The sequence below is a fragment of the Amblyomma maculatum genome, chromosome 4 (genome assembly GCF_055883805.1).
Source record: "Amblyomma maculatum isolate TAMU_Amacu chromosome 4, ASM5588380v1, whole genome shotgun sequence".
Lineage (NCBI taxonomy): Eukaryota > Metazoa > Arthropoda > Arachnida > Ixodida > Ixodidae > Amblyomma > Amblyomma maculatum.
In genome coordinates, this window is record NC_139347.1 from 4,935,079 (window position 1) to 4,956,326 (window position 21,248).

General features: G+C 46.2%; 1 protein-coding gene across 1 annotated transcript in view; it reads left to right on the forward strand.

Annotated features, from left to right (window-relative positions):
* The window catches only part of LOC146190233 (cell adhesion molecule Dscam1-like), a 279,224-nt gene that overhangs the window by 142,621 nt on the left and 115,355 nt on the right, over positions 1–21,248 (forward strand). The window contains exon 3 of the mRNA XM_084599751.1: positions 12,153–12,299. Within this exon, the coding sequence (XP_084455877.1) occupies positions 12,153–12,299 (147 nt within the window). The remainder of the gene's footprint in view (positions 1–12,152; positions 12,300–21,248) is intronic.

The window sequence follows — 21,248 nt, forward strand, 5'->3', positions numbered from 1 at the left end:
GGCTGATGACGGCACTCTGGCCGTCTGCTTCTGCCTTATCATCGAAGCCCAGTGGACGGCACTTTGTAAGTAATTATTGAGACACTTTAGTAAAATGACCACTCGATCATGAAACTTTTTTCCAACCCCAGTGTATTGTAGTCAAGGAAACTATTCTTTTCGGTGACGGCTTAGCAGCGGAGCTAGCGTACAAGAACACGGGCATAGCACTAGCTGAAGCTGCTGTGCGGCTGTGAGATAAAACTACCATCGTATGGGTCAACTTCTTTCAAAAATAATCAATTTCTTAGATTCTTTTTTCCGGGGCCAAACATTATTACGAGAAAAACAATATTTCAGCATGCTTTTCTAACGCAGGCTCAAGGAATCTGCCGTAACGCTGAGGCGGACGGCTTGTGGGAGGCTCGTAGGTTACGGCCGGCACGGCGGCGTTTACGGCGGTGGGGGCTGGGCTGCCACAGACGATGGCTGCGGTCACGCTGAAGGTGGATGTGTGGGCAAGAACTAAATCGCGCTTCACTACAGTCTATGTTCCATTTTCAGAAACATGCTGAGTACACTCATTCGGAGTCATGCTGGTCTTTGAGCAAGCGCGAACACAGTAGTGTATCGGCAGTTTATTGGCGCCGGCACAGCAGGCGACGCAGAGTCGGTCTGTGACGTCGCGAATCGTCTCAGCATGGCAATAGCTGTCGGTGGGAGGAGCTTCGCGGTCTCAATTTCAGTCAATTATTTGGAAATAAAAAAAATTGTCTAGGACGTTCAAATTTCGGAAGTAAAAACTAAGGTCCAGTATTACCTACCAAGCTACAAAACTACAATATATGGGATGACCATAGCATGACCCGTTTAACACGTGCGCATTAGTACGTCATGTTAAAAAAAAAAAATTCCGATGGCATCAGCAGCGTTGGCGTCGGATCGTCGACTATTTGGAGCTTCGCAGCCTAGGAAAATTGCGAGCAAGCATGTCTCTGGAGGGTGATGTGGCCGAGCACAGATTTGTCGGCGGGTTGCGTGACGTTATGAAAGTACTAGGCATGGCCGAAATGGAAACAGCTGACAACTCGTGCCGCTCTTTACATATGGAAGGATCATATATGGTAAGATGACAAGCCAGGGCTTTAGGTCCCTAAGGACACTATTCTTAGGACGTGTAATCGTACATTCGTACGGGTAGGCCTAAAGGAGGCTTTAAGTCGAGTTCATGTGTTAGGAAGCGCAGGTTGCTGCATCTGATTGGTGCCAAATGCAGCCTGCGTGCCAAAGCACAAAAACAACAACAAAAAATTAATGTACACGCATTACTGACCCTCGTGTTTCCTTAAAAAGGCAATAACATTAATCCTTTAGCATCCTATAAAGAAAACTAAAACTCACGCTTATGTTCCAAGTGAAACTGATTAGTTGTATGTTAGTTTTCTGTCTTGTTCACTTGCAAACCATAGCTCGAGGTAATGGTATTTCAGTATGCCACTTATGAGCCTTAGTAGATCTTGCAACTTCTTGCAAACCCTGCTTCTTTTGCATGTGTTGTTACTGCTAAGCACAATGTATACATTTGCAAGAGCGCACAGTTTGTCAACGTGCCGCACCTTGCAATATTACGTGTCTGCCATAGCCAAAGGTGGTTTGGGACAATAAACCCCCCTAACCAAACCAACCAAGCCAAATTAAACCTTCCATTATAACGCGCATCCCGTACAGGGTGTAGCTGAGTCCACAATTCCAAATCGAGCCATAATCATTACTCGTATACGAGTGACAGCGTCTTCAGCAGTACCTGAACCCAATCAGTCAGCTGCACAAAACGTGGTCATGTTCAGCGAACAGCACCTTACAAATATCTAGCTTGTTACGTGTTTTTCTTACAAAACCCATCCAGCGCCTTGATAAGAATGCATTCTAGTTCGCCATTTCGGCTCGTGTGAAGAGTGCAAGCTGCCTGGCCTGAACGCACTATCTTCAGCAGCTCCATCAGGGCCTCTCTCGAGCAAACACGCGAAAGCAAAGATTAGTGGTCAGCCTTTTTTCTTTCTGAAAATATTGCGTGCCGCAAAAGATCGGCTACAATAGAGCACCTCTGGCCGTGCGGCTAACGACCAGCTGCCTCCCCAGAGCCGACGGCTTTGTGTGGTGTTCTTTTTACCTCTGGGCACATTGTTTCGGCTTTTTGTAAACAGGCCGTCACTGTACTCATCCTCTCTACACGTGGCTCTGCTATTGATCAGTCTAGGTGTGACCTCTGAGTGTTCACTTTGCTCTGATATATGGTGTCCTTGGTTTGTGGGGTTTAACGTCCCAAAGCAACTCAGGCTATGAGAGACGCCAATACATGCTGTCCTTGCTTTTTAAAGCATTATATAGTGTTTATGGCCTTCACTCTCTTTCGCGTCATCTGTACTTTGTAACTTTCCTTCTTCCTGCAGTATGCATCTGTCTAGGTTTTTCACTTGCTGCAGAAAGGAGTCATGCGTACAAAAAGTAGGTAGGCTTTTTATTCGTTGATCTTGTTAAATTTAAAATTTGATTTCTACACATTAGGAACTTTGAGAGAATTGATCCTTAGGTCTGACTTTGTCACTGGACTGATGCCCCCTTTCGGTTCTCGCAGTATGTTTGCTATTAGAGTATCGCTTGTGCTTCACTTAAAGCAAGCATATATCTGGTAGGCAATTATTCATTGACGCTAACGTTTCAAGCACATTCTATTGCAGCAGCTGCGTTTTACGACTTTTTATTCAGATATATATATGTATTTCAGTAACGATTTCAGTGACTCCTTTGCCTCCGCAATATATATATATATATATATATATATATATATGAAGGAAAGAAGCCAACAGTCGGCGAGGCCAAGGAAAGCGTTGGGGATGGTACTTTTATATATATATATATATATATATATATATATATATATATATATATATATATATATATATATATATATATATATTGCGAAAGCAAAAGAGGCACTGAAATCATCCTTAAGCATCGCTATATACAAGGCAGATGCAATTAAAAATTAAAAACCCTTCAGACGCAGTACCCACGACAGCAAGACAACTTGGGTGTTTAAGTAGGCAGAAGGGTTTCAAGACGTTTTTAAAGTGCTCATTTTTCACAACGTTTAAGGAAATTCAAATGGTTTGACCTTGTTCGGGAAGAAAAAAAACGGACAAAGGCGAATGACGCAGGAAGAATCATGGCTTGTTTACAAGCAACTTATAAGATATTGGTTGCATGTACCCTTCCGAATTACTATTCGAGCTAACATTGTAAACCCAATTCCTCGAAAAGAATCGCGATCTTAGCTCTTCAGCCTGTGAGAAGAACTTTCGCACTTAGACAAATGGAGTTTCGGTTCGGTTTATATTTTCTAAATATCGCAGCACTGATTCACCATCTGCCCTAATGCTTAAACATAACATACAGTTCCTTGAATCTCGGCGCGGAATACCAAGGCTAAAATTCCTCTTTCTACTAAAAATAATAAATTATCAATGGCTGCTGATTTGTATCTTAAACCAGCATCGTCTAGGGCAACAAGAAATACGCACACCGAATCACTAACACCTTACTTTGCCAGAACTAACATCTTCACATTTTTATTTATGCTTTATTTATTTATTTATTTATTTATTTATTTATTTATTTATTTATTTATTTATTTATTTATTTATTTATTTTTTATTTATTTATTTATTTATTTATTCAGGGATACCCCGGTTCGCTCGAGTGCGTACAAGCAGGAACCATAACCGAATGGAATAACCTGCCATTATCATCACTTCAGGAATTTGATTCTTTAGAACAGCCCATGCATTGATTTGCTGTTTTTCTACATCTTGCTTATACTTGTGTAAATTTTATGTTCATGTTTTTTCACTTTATGCTTCTGTGTTTTCTTTTGGAATTGTTGCCCCTCCTGCCAAGACCCTTCACTGGGTCTGCAGTATGATCAAATAAATAAAACAAACAAATAAAGGCAGAAATGCTTCGCCTTTACTGTTGTGGATTTATGCAGCGAACAAACGGCTACATTGTGGCCCACGCCATAAAAAAGAGAAAAAGCAAATCTTAATGCCGAATCAATAAATGTCATTTTCTCCTCAAAATCAGACATCGATGTGGTCGGCGCGTGCATTCTGGGCAAATGGACTCGAATATCTCTGGCAGCTAGTAGTTGTCAGCGGACATGCCCAGACATTGACTGGTCGGCGCGTTTGGGTGATGTCATGACAACACATCACCTTGCTGACTTGGCAGGAGCTGGCAAATCAGGTATCTCTGTAGAGATGAAGTGAGAATCGAATCCGCTACACTTGGAGTGCCACGCACGCGCGTCCGTACATTATGCTTAAAGTGGGAATTCATACCTGCATCGGTCTTGGGCCAGATAATACCGCAGCCTATGATTACTACACGCGATAAGTATGTGCGAGATCGTGAAGCCCAAATTCAGCGATTAATCATTTAGTGTGTAGGAACGTTATGTACATGGAAAAAGAAAATTCGCAAGGGGAGCCATACAGACGGAGCCCATTAACTCAGTTACGTCATGCTATTAAAAGAGGAGCTTAAGTGTTCACCAAAATTTTAAGTGCCTAGCAACGTAAGACGGGAATGCTTCGGTTAGTACCATGCTTTGCCTTGCATTCGGTTTTTTCGTCGCATTAATTATAAAGCACATCCTCCCCTAGATGCAAAAAAGCTGAAATAAAACTTCGGCGCCTCACGCAAGGGAAAAAAATGGAGAAATATAAGATCGGGCAAGAGAGAGTGCCCAATCATATGAATATTTCTGGCAGACACTCCAACTCTTCAGCTCTGGAACAGGCGCACTAATGATGAGACTTTGCTTTTTCAGTGTGTAGGAAAAGAAATGTAAGATGTCTCGAGCACCTGCATTTCACATTTTGTGTTCAAGAACCACCTGCCGAATGTTTTAAAGTTTAAGGGCTGTATTATTTCAGCTCGTTTACGTACCCGGGATCGGTAATTGCCTCACATTGCGTTCGCTGGGAGACAAGATGAGAGTGGAGATGGTTCATAAAATAATCATCCCCAGAGCATTCACAGCAGCAAGAATGCGCTCTCTGGTGTCTGTGTTATTGCCAAGGCGCCACTGAGCTATCTGCTTTCGTTGTGTTTCCTCACGGCAAGGGAAACGTGGCGGGATGTGTCCGGCCCGGTAGAGTGCACTCACAAATTCATAGAAGTGCGGATGGGGCTATCTATCGTCATCACAGCGCAGCCTCGGTTCTATCAACTTATTACATCTTACATGTATTGATGAGAGAACAACGATGAAGGCGACAGAGAGGAAAAAATAAAGAAATAAAGAAATAAATAAAGAAAGAAAGAACAATTTTTTCACAAGAGCGCTCATCAAGGGCTGGGTGGCATCGCTGCATTTGCTTTTATCGCACTCCGGTGAGAAAGTGACGCGAGTATTTTGTTCTTACTTTTTATTTCAAATAACGCGTTTCTTCAGTTTTACGTATAAATTTAGAACATTGTTTGTTAAACTCTCACCATAAGGCTCACTAATCTGAGTTTTCAATTCTAAAATTCATATCTGATTGTTAGAAAACGATAGTTAAGAGCGGTATTCGAATGCAATGCTTAAGGTCTTCTTGAGAACATAATCTGAACATAAGGAATATCGACAGGAGGAAATAGCGTTGTGTGTATTACTCAAAATAGATATCTTTTGGAATAAATAAAACTAAGCTAGAGGGGCAGAAGCTTCAGTGTATTAAGTTATGAAAACCCTACCATCTTTCCTCTTGGTAATTCCAGAGATTGCCCAATTGTCACAAAAAAAAACTATAAGGCCGGAATGCTCAGATCCCATCTCCTACGAATGTCTGGATTTTCACCATAGAACCAAAATGTGCGCCGCATATGTAAAAGACAAAATTGTGGCTGCGAGGTTTCTACAAAGAGCTGTGAAATGACCGACGAAACATAACGTATCGTGAGATGTGCCATGCGCGTTCACCCTTCTAATCTAGTGTAGAGCAATGTATCTAATGCAGTGACTCATAATCAATTCTACGCCTATTATGCCATTAATGTTCCTAGGTACTCCAAATACACAAACCTTGGGCCCAGTATCGGTACAGTGTTGTCAATGTCCGGCCCTACATAGGACCAGATGTCGCCAGCACTGTACCAACTCTAGGCCCAAGCTAGGTTTATGCTGCCTGGGATACGCACAGACGACTAAAGGAGATCATTACGCGAGCGTAACCCAAATAGCGTCATGAACAACAGTACACAAACTTTTCAACTGTTGTCGCTTTAGGCACATCAAACAACAGTGAGTCCATGATTAAGAATGTTTTTATGTTTTTAAATTTCGGATGCACATTACTGCTGTCCTCTAACGGAAACCGTTAGCACATTCTACTGTTACAAATAGGCTAGGTGGCAGAAATTCACAGGATTCATATTCATGTGCCGATGCTCTTCTGTTTCTTATTCGTCTCTCGGCACACTGTGTTTTCGATCAGAGAGACGATTCTCAATTGGTAAAAACATTTAGCCTCCTTTCTCAAAGTGCGTTATGCCGGCAGCATTGACAACTTCTGCTGGAGAGAATAACAGCGTAGTTTTGTGATTAGAAAAACAAAATCGCTTCTCTGAAACGAGAAATAAATGTTGACGGGCCAAGTTCTACAGCGCAATAAGGCAGTCGTGACCGTTCTGTTGATGTGCTGCATTAAAACACGGGGGTCGAACTATAGAAAGTGCCGTTAACTTCTATTGTTGCTTTCTTTTTTTTTTCGACTTCAGAAAAGCTTTTAATGAAGGACATCGTGAAGAGGGATCTTTCCGCCAGGAGCTTGGGAAGATAAGAAAAATTATTAAAGCGAAAGCTTTTATTGGCTCATCATTGTCGCCAGAAAAAGTGTTCAACCTCCATCCTTTGGATCCCCAGCCCAGCGCTTTATCACTGCGCCACGCCCCGAATTGTGAAACGCTTTTTATAATTCCCCTCGTCTACAGTGATAATGATAGCGAGATTCCGCGTAGGTATGACAAATACTACACCTTTTTTTTTTCCTGTAGACGAAATATAGAATGCCGGCGAACTTTGATGCGTTCAATGGAATGCTGGTGGTGTTCGACAGGGGGTGAGCCATGTACCGTCATGAGAGCTTATGACGTCACAAGGCGATTGAGGCTAGGGACGCCAAAGTAATCTTGGGACTGGACTTAACGAAAGCCTTCGACAACGTCTGGCATGAGGCGATTCTCAGCGGTCTTCAGGAGATCGGAGTGAGATCCAGAACTTATAACTACATAAGAGACTTCGTAAGAGACAGAACAGCCTGTAATAAATTCCAAGACATTGAGTCTCCCGCATTGCAGCTAGGAAGCAGGGGCACACGGCAGGGATCAATTCTCTCCCCATTCTTCTTCAACGTGGCGATGAGGGGTCTCCCAAAAGCGCTGAGCAACATTGAGGGGCTCAGATTTGGCATGTACGCGAACAGCATCAATCTCTGGATAAACCAGGGGAGTGATGCGAGCATAGAGAGACGACTGCATGCAGCGTCAGACACAGTAGTGGACTACGCGGCTAGTACGGGGCTTTCGTGCTAATCGCAGAAATCAGAACTACTAGTCTACAACCCAAAATCGTTGAGGTGCAAGCAAATAGGAGAATTCGATAACAAAGTGGAAGGAATGTCCGTACCAAATGTTGACCAAATACGAATCCTAGGGCTCTACATTCAAGAGAATGGATACAATAACGGAATACTAAAGAAACTGGAAGGCTACGCCACACAAGTCCTAGCCATATTCAGGAGAAAGGAAAAGAGCTTGATTAGACTTATTCCGGCATATGTCATATAAGCCGCATAGGCTACTCTACGCCGCATTTAAACCTTAGAGCAGAGGAAGAAAGAAAATTAGATGCACTCATTAGGCGATGCATAAAGAGAGCCCTGGGCCTACCAATGAGTACATCCACAGAGATGCTGCTCGCTAGGGTACACAATACGAGGGAAGAAATAAAAAAAAAAAAAAAAACTGATTTATTTATAGGAAGAGAAAGGCACGGTAACTGTCTCACTTGTTTTCTGTGGACACCGCAACCGCGCCGTAAGGGAAGGGAGGAAGGTGGGAGTGAAAGTGGAAAGAGAGAAAGAGGAGCCGTAGTGGAGGGCTACGGAGTAATTTAGACCACCTGGGGATCTTTAACGTGCGCTGACATCGCACAGCACACGGACGCCTCTTCGTTTCGCCTCCATCGAAACGCAGCCGCCGAGGTCGGGTTCGAACACGGGTACTCTGGCACAGTAGTCGGGCGTCTTACCACTGCACCACCCCGGCGTGGCGGAAGAAATAGAAATAGCAGAAGCAGTCAGAGTGTCGCAACTAGAAAGGCTAAGCCAGACAGCAACAGGGAGAGCCATTTTAAATATGGTAGGCTTGCAGACAGACTGAGGGATGCAACAAAAGTCGAGAATCCCAAGATAAGCTAACCATTTCCCCTCTTCCTCGACACATGCACTCCGTATACAACGAGAAAAGGAGGCAAAATAGAGCAGAAGAACTCAAAACGTGCTTCAAGCCACTGGACAGCAAGGCAGTGGCATAAGTTGATGCGGCGAGTGGAAGTCGGGTGCGGCGGTAGCCTCGGTAGTCGACGGCCGAGGCGCCCCAGTATCGGCAGCAACTATTAGAAGCCGCAACTCCGAAACAGCTGAAAACGTTGCGATAGCGCTCGCTTGCGTAGGAACGGAAGCAAACTTCATAATTAGTGACAATAAAAAAGCCATCTAGGGCAGGATCGCACCAGAAAAGGTGCGAATCCTGATCGGAAGACAGCTGAATAGAAAGGTCAGCTTAATATGGACTCGAGCGCACGCGGCTGTTCCTGGTAATGAGGCGACACACGAGTTAGATCTCTACTTCTGGGTAACCGTGGAGCCGCCTGATTGCCAGAACATAGACGAACGTCTATGAAATTACACAGAAATAGTCGAAAATTATAGACAAAGCAGAAAACTGTGCCACCACCGGATAATCGTCTGGACAACAAAGAGGCGACCGCATGCCGGCTTCTAAAGGCAGGGAATTACATCCACCCGGCCTGGGCCTATCACGTCCAGAAAGATGAGCGAGAGGACGATAAATGAAAGCAATGTAGGGAGAGAGGGACCCTCAACCCCGTAATTTGGGAATGCGCTAGCTCCCCGGGGGCTAAGACAAAAATACTTTGTAGAGAAGCCTGGGAAACCCTTCCGCAGAGCGAGGACTTAACTCTTCAGAAGGAAGCCATCCGCCTGGCGAAAGAGGCCGCAAGGAATCAATACCTCTTTACCTGCCTCTATTCGCGGAGATCCCGGCCCCCGCCCCCTAGACCTGCGTGCCGGGGGCGGGGAGTAGGGGGCCTCCATTGTGGTGGAAAAAAAAGTTCTTAACACATACACAATGCATATACGAAGCCAACCCCCCCCCCCCCCCCCCCCGGGCGTCCAATCCAGGCGTCTGTGCTCCCTTTCATTTGCCGCTTCCTCGAACGCCGCACCACACAACAAACAGAAGCAGACCCAGGTGTCTAGGAGATGTTAGTATAGCAGGCATCGGCGGCGTTTGAAATTGATTTTCAGGATAGAAGAGGCGCCGTATCTGTCACAAATTTCCGCGCACACATGTGACATGCCACAATAGAAGGGAATAATGAGAAATCGGCAGGCGGCTGCGTTTCGATGAAGGCGAAACGAAGAGGCGTTCATGTGCTGTGCGATGTCAGCGCACGGTAAAAATCCCCAGTTGGTCGAAATTACTCCGTAGCCCTCCACTACGGCTTCTCTTTCTTACTTCCCACTTCGACTCACACCTCCCTCTCTTCCTTTACGACGTGGTTCAGGTGTCCACAGAAACAAGTGTGACATATACTGCGCGTTTCCCTTTCTGTGAATCAATTAAAAAAAAGTCACCCTCTTTACTCGAAGCATCATTAACCCCACATTCGCTACAAATGCGGAACTCAGGCTTTCGCCTTTCAACACTTTAGTCGCCAAAGTGTCTCGAAATTTTGTGCATAATCGTATTTATTAGAACTACAATGGCACAACTGCACGCGTGTGTGGAATTGTGCGATCTGCGCAAATTTCAAACTTTACAGGCATTCATGTTGTTTTCTTCAAGTAGAGGGCTCGAAAGATTATTGTTATGCCTAAGCCAGCACACCAGCAGACTGGTGTCTCACCTGAAAGGGCTTTTTATCTGGTCGACCTGCGCCCAGAAAAAGTTGAGCTACTGGGGAATTGTTATAACAACCAACATCATATGTGGTAGTACTAGAGAAGAGTGCCTACCGATGATGGCCGCGCTTCATTTACATTTCTCAAAAAAATTTCGAGCTAGGGCGCCAAGATTAGAGTTCCTTGGTCTGCCAGAAGAAACCCTGACTGCTCATTGGAGGGTCAAATTCTAGAGTTAAAGCTCAGCTACTTTGGTCATCTGATGAGAAGAGAGGAGTTGCTGGAGAACTATAACAGTCTAAAAAAATGAAGATGGCTTAGCTCTGCTATGCCATGATATACGTAGCAAAAAGCAGTGACTACCTCGGGATCAGAAGTTAATTTCTCCAGTCTTCTGCGCCGTTCGCCAGCAGTTAAACTCTCCTTGGCTTCCATGTCTACCGCGTTTAAGTTCACCGGCGTTCTGAAATTCGTTTACAGGAAAGGAAAGGCGCAGCATCTGTCACTCGCGGAAGGCAAGGAGCAGCGCCTGGCGGCTTTGGAGCGCACTCGTTTCTGCTTGGTCCTCACAGCTGACGGCAGATGGGTGACGTCACATCCTTGACGTCACCCTAATCGAGCGACAACTGTTTTAGTCTTTGGTTGGTTGGTTCATAGGAAAGGAAAGGCGCAGTATCTGTCACACTTGCTCTGCGGACACCTGAACCGCGCCGTAAGGGAAGGGATGAAGGTGGGAGTGAAAGTGGGGCCGTAGTGGAGGGCTATGGAGTAATTTCGACCACCTGGGGATCGCACAGCACACGGACGCCACTTCGTTTCGCCTCCATCGAAACGCAGCCGCCGAGGACGGGATTCGATCCCGGGAACTCCGGCACAGTAGTCGGGCGTCTTACCAAGTCTTTGGTACTTTCAAATTTCGCGCCAATTGCAGTGTTTGTCACTCGCGGAATCCCGCTGTCATCTTCGCGGTAGACAAGCCGAATTATGAAGAGCGTGGGGCGTGGCACAGTGTAAAGCGCTCGGCAAATATTTTTTATTAATGATAAGGAGTCGCGCACCTTTTAATCGTTGCTAGGCAACGCCGGCAGAGTTTGGCGAGGGGGCCGCGCAGCTTGGTTGGTTAGTTCGTTGCACAACGTTTATTTTAATCGCAATCGGGCGTCCTCTTCCCCGCCTCCGGCACACGCGCTGGGAAAGACGGGGAGTCGTGCGCCCGCGTATTAGACGCTGGCAGGTAGTCCTTATTTTGTTGCGGCCCCTTCCGCCAGAGCTTGGTGAGGGGGTGGATCGCAGGGTCTGCGCATCGCAGCAGGGGATCCCAAGCTTCTCTGCTTGTTATATTTAGTCCTATTCCCGGGGATTGTGGGCACTCCCAAGTTATGTGGTCAAAGGTCCCTGTCGCCCCAAAGTGTTTGCACACATCATTTTCCCTAAGGTCTCGTAGCTCATGAAATGCCCAGACCGGGTTCATGAAGGTATCAGTTTGTAGCCACCGCCACGCGGCAGCTTCTCTATTATTCAGGCTAACATCTGGTCGGATTACTAGTCTACGTCTCAATTTATAACTGGCCTTGGCTGTGACGACACTTGGTGGCGGCATACGGCATGGGCATACGCGAAGCTCGGCTCCGACCCTCGTAGTGAAGCTTTTCGCTTCAAGTGTATGAAAACTCTAGCACGTAGCCGCGACAATTAGAGACAATTCTGAGTGTATCTCGCAAAAACAGTAAAACAGCAAAAGCTTCGCGGAAATATTCATCCGTGAATTATAGTATATTTCTCATTGATAGAACGTGACCCGGATTGAAAGCGCTACTTTCTAAATGTGCGCACCAATGCAGGCATTCTTTCCTTCATTTAGATATATCAGTGCACGAATGAAAACAATCTATTAAGGTGCAATATGCTTCCTCAATGCAGATGACTACGTGGTGACCAGTGACGGTCAGCTGTACATCAGAGAATCTCGGGACGCCGAAGAACTTCTTCGCTACCGCTGCCATACGGAGAACACGCTCACCAGAAGGAAGAAGACCAGCACAAATTTTGTGCGCCTTCTACTCAGAGGTTGGTGTCGTTATAAGCTATATCTTCGGGAGATCTTCATATAGTGGAGAAAATCGCAATTCAGATTTTAATACTAAGTAAGAAGGACGTCCTAAACAATAATCAATCAGGACCTCTTGCATCGCCCGGGTGCACTACTAACGGTGAGGCCGAGTTGACTGGGGAACTTAAGCACGAGAGCGCAATCGTGACTACTACAAGGATCGACAATAATGTTGTCCTACGTGTGGCTAGGATATAAAGATTCGTTAATGACTTCGACATTGCAACTAGCGTGGAAAACCACAAAGGACAGCGACAAAAGGTACCGACGGGACAGCACGTAGCCCGTCGATACCTTTTGTCGCTGTCCTTTGTGTTTTTCCACGCTATTGCAATGTCGCAGTCATTAACGAATACACACCAACTAGCCCAACCGTCTTCCATGGACATAAAGAAGCCGCTTCCTATTGTAATTACCATTGTCGCATTTTACTCAACAGCTGAAAATCAGGTTGATGCTGTTCGAAAACAAAACGTATCTTCTAAGTCTACTAAGCTGGCGGTATTACATTGGTGGTAAGCTTGGAGGTATGGTATTAAACACTTAAAAAATTGCTCTTGCTTCGTTCCACAGACGATAGAATTTCAATACTCCAACTTAGCTTCCGAATGATTCCAGTGTCTCATCTTTCAGTTGCATTAAGTACCTTGCTGTTATCTCGAGTACGCTTAACTGGTCTACACACATGAGGCGGTTATTTAACAACGCTGTAGCAAAACTCTCGGCTATGTGCGTCGGAATGTACTCCTAGTTTCATAAAGGGCTAAAACAGTTTTACTACGCGTTCGCCATCAGGTAACTTCCTTAAAACCACGCCGTTTGATTCATTCACTCAAATTTCTTGTATTACACCAGTGTTCCAGTTCCAGTTCAGTCGTTCAGTCGTGTCCAACTCTTCATGATCCTATCGACCATGTCACTCCACGCTTTCCGGTCTCTCACTATCTTCCTAACAACAAATAACGTCATCTGCAGTGCCTCGAGGATGCCATCTAACCATCGCGTTCGCTGCCTACCCCTTCACCGGCGACCCTCAACCTTTCCCAACATCAAATTTTTCTCCAGTGACTCCTCCCTTCTCTTCAGATGACCAAGGTAGCTGAGCTTTAACTTTAGAATTTTACCCTCCAAGGAGCATTCAGGGTTTATGGTCAACAATATCAACTGATTTGATATTCTGGCAGTGCAGGAACTCTCAAGAGTCTCCGCCAGCACCACAATTGAAACGCGTCAATTCTTCGGCGGTCAGCCTTCTTCACAGTCCAACTCTCGCATCCATACATAACAACTGGAAAGACCATAGCACGAGTTATACGGATCTTGGTTGGCAGACTAATGTCTCTGCTATTTAATAGGCGGTCAAGGCTAACCGTGGCTCTCTTTCCCTGAAGCAGTTGTCTCCTAATTTCATGGCTGCAGTCTCCTTCCGGGGTAATCTTGGAGCCCAAGAAGAGAAAATCTGTCACAGCTTCCACTTCTTGTCCCTTGACGCTCCAAGACTTGATAGGGCAAGACGCCATGATATTTCTCTTTTTAATGTTCAGTTTAAGCCCAAACTTCCCACTCTCTTCTTGTACGCGCATCAGAAGACTCTTGAGTTCTACTTCACTTTCTGTCATTAAAGTGGTATCATCCGCATATCTAAGGTTGTTGATATGTTTTTCAGGAATCTTAACTCCAGCTGAAGGCTCGTCCAGACCGGCCTTCCTCATGATGCATTCTGCATATAGGTTAAATAGGCAGGGCGACAGTATGCAGCCTTGCCTCACTCCTTTCTCAATCGGAAACCAATCAGTAAAACCATGCCCAGTTCTGACTGTGGCCTCTTGCCCTTCATACAGGTTCCTGCGGAGATAGATGAGGTGAATTGGAACTCCCAACTCTTGGAGAGCTTGCCACAATCTGCTGTGATCTACGCAGTCAAACGCTTTCGCATAATCAATAAAGCAGAAGTAGATGGGTTTCTGGAACTCTCTTGCTTTTTCCATGATCCATCGAAGGTTGACAATGTGGTCTCTAGTTCCTCTGCCCTTGCGAAACCCAGCTTGCAAGTCCGGAAGCTCCCGATCCACAAGCTGTTGCAGCCTACCTTGGAGGATTTTCAACATCACCTTGCTAGCAGGCGATATAAGCGCGATCGTGTGGTAGAGGGAACAATCTTTGGCACTGCTTTTCTTTGGAATGGGGATGTAAACTGAACTCCTCCAATCCTGTGGCCACTGCAGGGTTGTCCAAATCTTCTGACATAATGTATGCAGAATGTTGACAGCGTCATGGTTGAAGTTTTGAAGCAACTCAGCTGGAATGCTACCAATTCCGCTAGCTTTGTTCTTAGCAAGGCTGGCTAAGGCCCATTCAACTTCACTCTTCAGGATACCCGGCTCGAGATCAGTAATCACAACTGTCTTATGTTGGGTTTGCACATCAGGGTCCTTCTTGTACAGTTATGTGTATTCCTGCCACCTCTTCTTTATCTCCGAGGCTTCAGCGAGGTCCTTGCCTCGTTTGTACTTTATCACGCCAAGCTTAGCACAGAAGCTTCCTTTGATATCTTTGATTGGCTTATACACAGCTCTTGTGTTCTTTAATTGGCGGTTGTTCTCAACTGCTTGGCATTGTATGTTCAGGAAGGCATTCTTATCTCTCCTTGCTATTTTCTGAAAATCCGCATTGAGAACCTTGTATCTTTCTTTCCCCCATAAATTTGCCATCCTCCTTTCCTCAGCTATTTGCAAAGCCTCTTCAGATAACCAGTTTGCTTTCTTGCGTTTATTTTGCTTTGGAACTACCTTAGTTGCAACTTCTCGAATTATATCACGAACGTGAGTCCACATCTGTTCACCCTCTCTGTCTTCTAGGTCTAATTCTTGAAATTGATTCCTCACAGCATATTCTGATGGCATTTGATCCAGATCATATCTGAAAGGCCTTCTAGTTTTCTGCGTTTTCCTCAATCGAAGCTTAAATTTGGCAACAAGAAGCTGATGATCGGTGCCACAATCGGCCCCAGGCCTTTTTTTTACTGCTTGTATAGCGCTTCTCTATCTCTGCCGGCAAAGAATATAATCGATCTGATTCCTGTACAGACCGTCCGGTGAAGTCCATGTGTACAGGCGCCTCTTGTGCTGTTGAAAATGAGTATTCGCTATGGTCAGGTTGTTTTCTTGACAGACCTCTACCAGCCTCTGCCCAGCTTCATTTGGCTCACCAAGACCGAACTTGCCTGTAATTCCGGATATTTCTTCACTCCCCACCTTAGCACTCCATTTTCCTATGAGAAAAAGGACGTCTGATGATGAATTACGGTCTAAAAGGCATTGCAGGTCAGCATGAAATCTCTCAACGTCAGCTTCTTCAGCAGTAGTGGTTGGGGCATAGATTTGAAAAACTGCTATGTTGAAAGGGTGACCTTGGATCCGAAGTGAAAACATTCGGTCGTTTTTGGGGTTGTACCCTAGCACTGCTTTGCCCATTTTTTTTTACTATGAGAGCGACACCATTCTTCTCTTAGATTCGTGCCCACATAATGGTTGCCGGAGTTAAATTCTCCCATTCCGGTCCACTTGAGCTCGCTGATATCCAAGATATCAATGTTCAATCTGTCCATTTCTCGCTTGACGACATCCAGTTTACCTTGCGTCATAGATCTTACAGTCCATGTTGCTATGTGATATATCTCCTTGCAACATCGGACTTTCCGGTCGCTTCCCGACACATCCTCAACTGAGCGTCCTTTTGGCTTTAGCCCAGCCGCTTCATTCGTCCTGGAGTTACTAGGAATCGCCCTTTGTTCATCCCCAGTAACATGTGGGACGCCTTCCAACCTGGGAGGCTCATCTTCCGGCGCCATATCATTAATGCTATTGTGATTGAGTGTTACTTAAGTCAAAATTATACATGCCTACCTAGCATAAGAATCGCCGTATAGTTGAAAGTCTACGTTTGTATTATAAATGTATCACAGTTAAACTATTACAAAGCAGGAAATGCATGAAGGTAGGCCACGTGAGCGCTGTCTGCAGCAACCCCTCGTGTACCCCAGATGTTCAGAGGCACGCAGCGCTGATGCCTGCCGAGCGAACACCTTGAAGTGTGCCAACTGCAGTGGCCCCCACGACGCATCTTCCCGAGACTGCCCTCGGCTAAAGACTGAGAGGTCTGTACTGAGACAAATGGTGCGAGATGGTTCCAGGCACAGAGAAGCCACTGCAATGGTGCGACGACGTCTCTCGCACCGAAAACGATCGTCAAAGAAGGCAACCACCGTTGAAGAGAAGGCCCCAAGTGCTACTATGGCTTGTCCAACTCCGCGACCACCTACAGTGAACGCAGATATCCCACCTTCTAGTGATGCTAGACCTGGAGCCTGCCACATCACTTGGCCATCACTACTGAAGCTTTCACTGCGCACTAGGCCAGAAACGTTGCTGCCATCCAAACGTCCAACCACTATAATTGATCCGGCGCAACGACAAGACTCTGAAAGCAGCCAAGATCTGCAAGTCATCTTTGTGCTCACGTCCCTGATCAATACCTTGCGCAGTTTTCTGACAAGCCTGAACACGCCAGCAGCTAACAACGCTCTGCAAGTACTGGACGCACTACATGCAGTTCTTGCGGCCTTAGAATAATTTGGCACCATGGCTCCCCCGGACTTACCTCTTCAGAAAAAAGTCAAGCAAGCTTTTGTTTATCAGTGGAATTCCCGTCGACTTCATTCTAGGATTTAAGATATTGGGCGCTATGTCTATGAAAATCAATTCCCTATTCTCGTTATTTGTGAAGCGAACATATCGAACATTTCGCGAATATCCGGTTACGAGACATTTTCTTCGAGTGCGTGCACCAGAACTAGCAAAGTTATCGTATATATTCTACGGGAACTAACATACGTGCTTCATCCGGTTCCTCCGAACAATGATAACCAGTATTTCGTCATGACCATGAAGAGCCGCGCCTTGACGTTTACACTTGTGGCTACGTACCTGGCGCCATCAAGCCGCTTTGACACCGATAGACTGAGTGACCTGATGGGACTCACAAGTCGTTCATGGATTATCACAGGAGATTTCAATGCCCATCACCCTTTGTGGGGAGGCGTTAGGATGAACCTTAGGGGCAGAAAGCTCATCTCCATCGCCTCAGACCATAACCTTCAATGCCTTAATGACGGAACCCTGACGTATATTAGAGGAGTGAATTATAGCAGCTGCCTGGACTTGACTTTTGTTTCGGAATGCCTTACAAGACGCGTCCGTTGGTTTTCAGATATCGAAACCCATGGCAGCGACCACATCCCGACCTACGTTGCCATTACCGGCCATATCACATCTTCCTCAGCACCTCGTATGCGCTGCATTGACAGGAAAGTTTTCAAGGAAATAAGGAAAGATACTTGCGTTGAAGGCTTCTACACGGGTATCGAAGGAAACATTAAGAGGGGTATGGAAAGAGCAACCCGCTTTTACAACCCTGTAGCAAATTACACCCATTTTGATACTGAATTACAGCGACTGCGATCACTACGGTGGCGAGCAGAGCGTAGATACCGTCGCACAAAGTCGCCCCTAGACCTTCGGTATGCCAGTCGCATACAAAACAAGATACAGCGCAGAATTCAGACACTTGAGAGTCGCGCTGGCGAGACTTTTTGCGCAACACTGGATCTACGGAAGTACTTGTCACAAGTTTGGAAGGTGATTCGTGGCCTGCGAACATCCCCTCAACAGCGTTACCCGTTGAAAGCCCTCGAGCTGCACCAGCGACGCAGCGAGGTTGATGTATCCGAAGAATTCTGTGCAAAGATGACTGACCTCCCAAACTCACCAGCAGCGGAGTATTGCTGTTATGTTCCACCATTGAGGGATTCCCGTGCGGATCTGTTATTTTCTTTAGAAGAACTCGACGCCACGTTTACTTATTGCAGACAGTCGTCATCGCCGGGGCCCGACGGTGTGACGAACGCCGCGCTTACCAACCTTGGTCATGAGGCTCGTCGGGCTCTTTTGGACCTTTACAACAGGTCATGGTGCGACGGCACAGTTCCCAATGAATGGGAGACCAGCCGGCTCATTCCACTGCTAAAATCCGGGAAATCGCTCCTCGAGCTTTTATCATATCGCCCGATAGCACTTGCCAGCTGTGTCGACAAATTTATGGAACGAATGCTGCTCACGTGCATTGAGTGGTACTTGGGGAGATACCAAGTGTATCCAGGCTTTATGTCCGGTTTTCGACGTGGCTGTTCGTTCATCGACAACTTGGTTGACCTCGTCACATCCGTACAGGTGCAAAAAAATTTGAAAAGATTGACTGCGGTGTTGTTTTTGGACATTAAGGGCGCCTACGACAACATTACACATCAGGCAATTATGGAATCATTGCAAACCGCTGAGATTGGAGGCCGTATGTTCAGCTGGATACGCAGCTATTTATCAGAGAGGTCGCTTTTTATCCAGATCCAGGACGAACCAACCTCTTTACACCGGTGCTCACGCGGAGTCCCACAGATTGGGGTGTTGAGCCCAACCCTGTTCAGTCTTGCTCTTCTCGGCCTGGTTGATTTGCTGGCACAATCTGCTGAGATGTTCATCTATGCTGATGATATCTGCATTTGGGCGTCAAGTGTGACTCGTCCCCAAGTCCGTGCGAGACTTCAAAGGGCAGCATCAATCGTGACGTCGTAGCTACATTTCTAGGGCCTCAGCATCTCAAGTGAGAAATGCTCTCTTGTGGCCTTCACACCAAAACCAATGTCACACTATACCATAGCTATAAACGGGAAAGCCATTCCCTATAAAAAATGTCATCGCTTCCTAGGAGTTGTCATCGACAGGAATCACTCGTGGAGCCCACATCAGAATCACATGAAAAAGTTGATACTTGCCATTGTCCATGTTCTCTCCTTCCTCAGGGGAAAGTCAGGGGGCGCACCAGTGCACTTGATGCTACAGCTTTATTGATCATTATTTATGGGGTACATGCGGTACAGCCTGCCGATATTCAACAACATCACGAAGACGAACATTCGGACTCTCCAAAGTGTGCAAGCTCAAGCTCTCCGCATCTGCCTCGGTTTGCCTAAATGCACCTCAACGGCAGCAACTGTTCTTCTAGCCGGGGAACATCTTGTCACTACCTATGTTGCTGTCGAACACCCTGAGAACACACATTAGACACCTCGCACGAGTTCCCAATCACCACCTGGCAAATCTCCCAGCAACTAGATCATGTACTGCCTTTTACAAAACCATTGAAGCTCAACTCACTTATTTTCCCTCGCAGTTCACCCCTGCTTCAAGACCGTGCGCACCCATATGGAGCCTACATGAACCTCAGATTCACCTATCGATTCTTGACATAAATAAGAAAGCTAGGGTACCAATGCTTGCCTTGCAACAAATGACGCTGGATCACTTACTCTAAGCACAATCCCCGAATACATGTGTACACGGATGACTCAGTTACCTCAGCCCGCTCCGCTGGGTCAGTGGTAGTACCGTCAAGGTCCGTCTTGATAAAGCTAAAGGCTGCACATCTCACCTCTTCGGCTATCGTGGAACTAGCTTCCATACGGGCTGCAGTCGAATAAATCAGCCAGGAACTCCCCCAAGAGTGGTAAGTTTTCACTTTATCGAAACCAGCGCTTAAAGGCATGCAAGCGGCACTACGCCACGGCTCAAATGAACAACTAATTGCAGAGGTTCGCAAGCTGCACCAGTCCGCAATGTCCAAAGGCCACGACATCATCTACCAGTGGCTGCCAGGACACTGTGGCATTGCAGGAAATAACCAGGCGGACGACGCCGCCCATTCTGCCCACAACGACGGACTTCTAGTAAAAAATCCGTTAACGAGAGCCGACGCAGCGAGCGGGCTTCGCTGTTTGGGTGCGAAGCTGACACATTTAGCGTGGAACACGGGAGAGTTCTCCAACCGTCGCGTCAAGGCACTGGACCCCGGACTGCGCCTGCGTATTCCCCACCACACAACGCCTCGTGAAACAACGTTACTCTGCCGTCTATGGCTTGGCGTCGCTTTCGCAAACAAATACGCCTTACTGATCGGGATGGCTGACAGCCCTGCTTGTGAACGATGTGGCGTTGATGAAAGGATTGAGCACCTCATTTGTGATTGGCCTGTTTTTGAAACTGAACGACATACGCTGCGGACTGTATTGGATCTTCTGGACGCTCACCCCTTAACGGAACGGAAGAACTTGGGACCATGGCCACAAACGTCATCTGTGCTCAAAGCCTACAAGGCACTACTTCGCTTTTTGACTAGCCTTATTGACAGACTGTGATTTTCGCACCTCCTCTCCTCTTCTACCCTCCTTCTTTAATCCCCCATTCCCCTTCCCCAGCGCAGGGTAGCGAACCGGAATTCATTCTTTCTGGTTAACATTCCTGCCTTCCGTCCTGGTTTTCTCCTCCTCCTCTTTATAATAACCGCTCAATTCAGCCGGCTCGTCGTTTTTCTTCCCACACAAGCAACCCCAAAGCCGTTTACCTAACTTCTGGTTACCCCGTGACCGATATCCACTCCTTTGCATACACAGCTCGCGACTGAAACAGTCTTCCCACATGTGCAATCTTTCGTACAAACCAGGACAGTTTCAAGGAAACCATAGAGTCAATATAAAGCCCTCATCGAAGGGCCATTGTGGCATCTGAAATTTGAAATATATCTCACAGAATATCGCATGCGTAAGCAAACTTTCATCAATTGTTTTTTGATTAATTTATGCCGTACTCCATGACTTCACTTACAGAAAAAGCCACAGATAATAGAAAGATAAATGCTGCGGCTTGCTCGAGTATTGCCTACGCAAACATGTTAGGCAGTCGCGACTGGTCTTCATTATTCGCGAATATAACGCCCCACATGTATCATCTTTGCCTAAC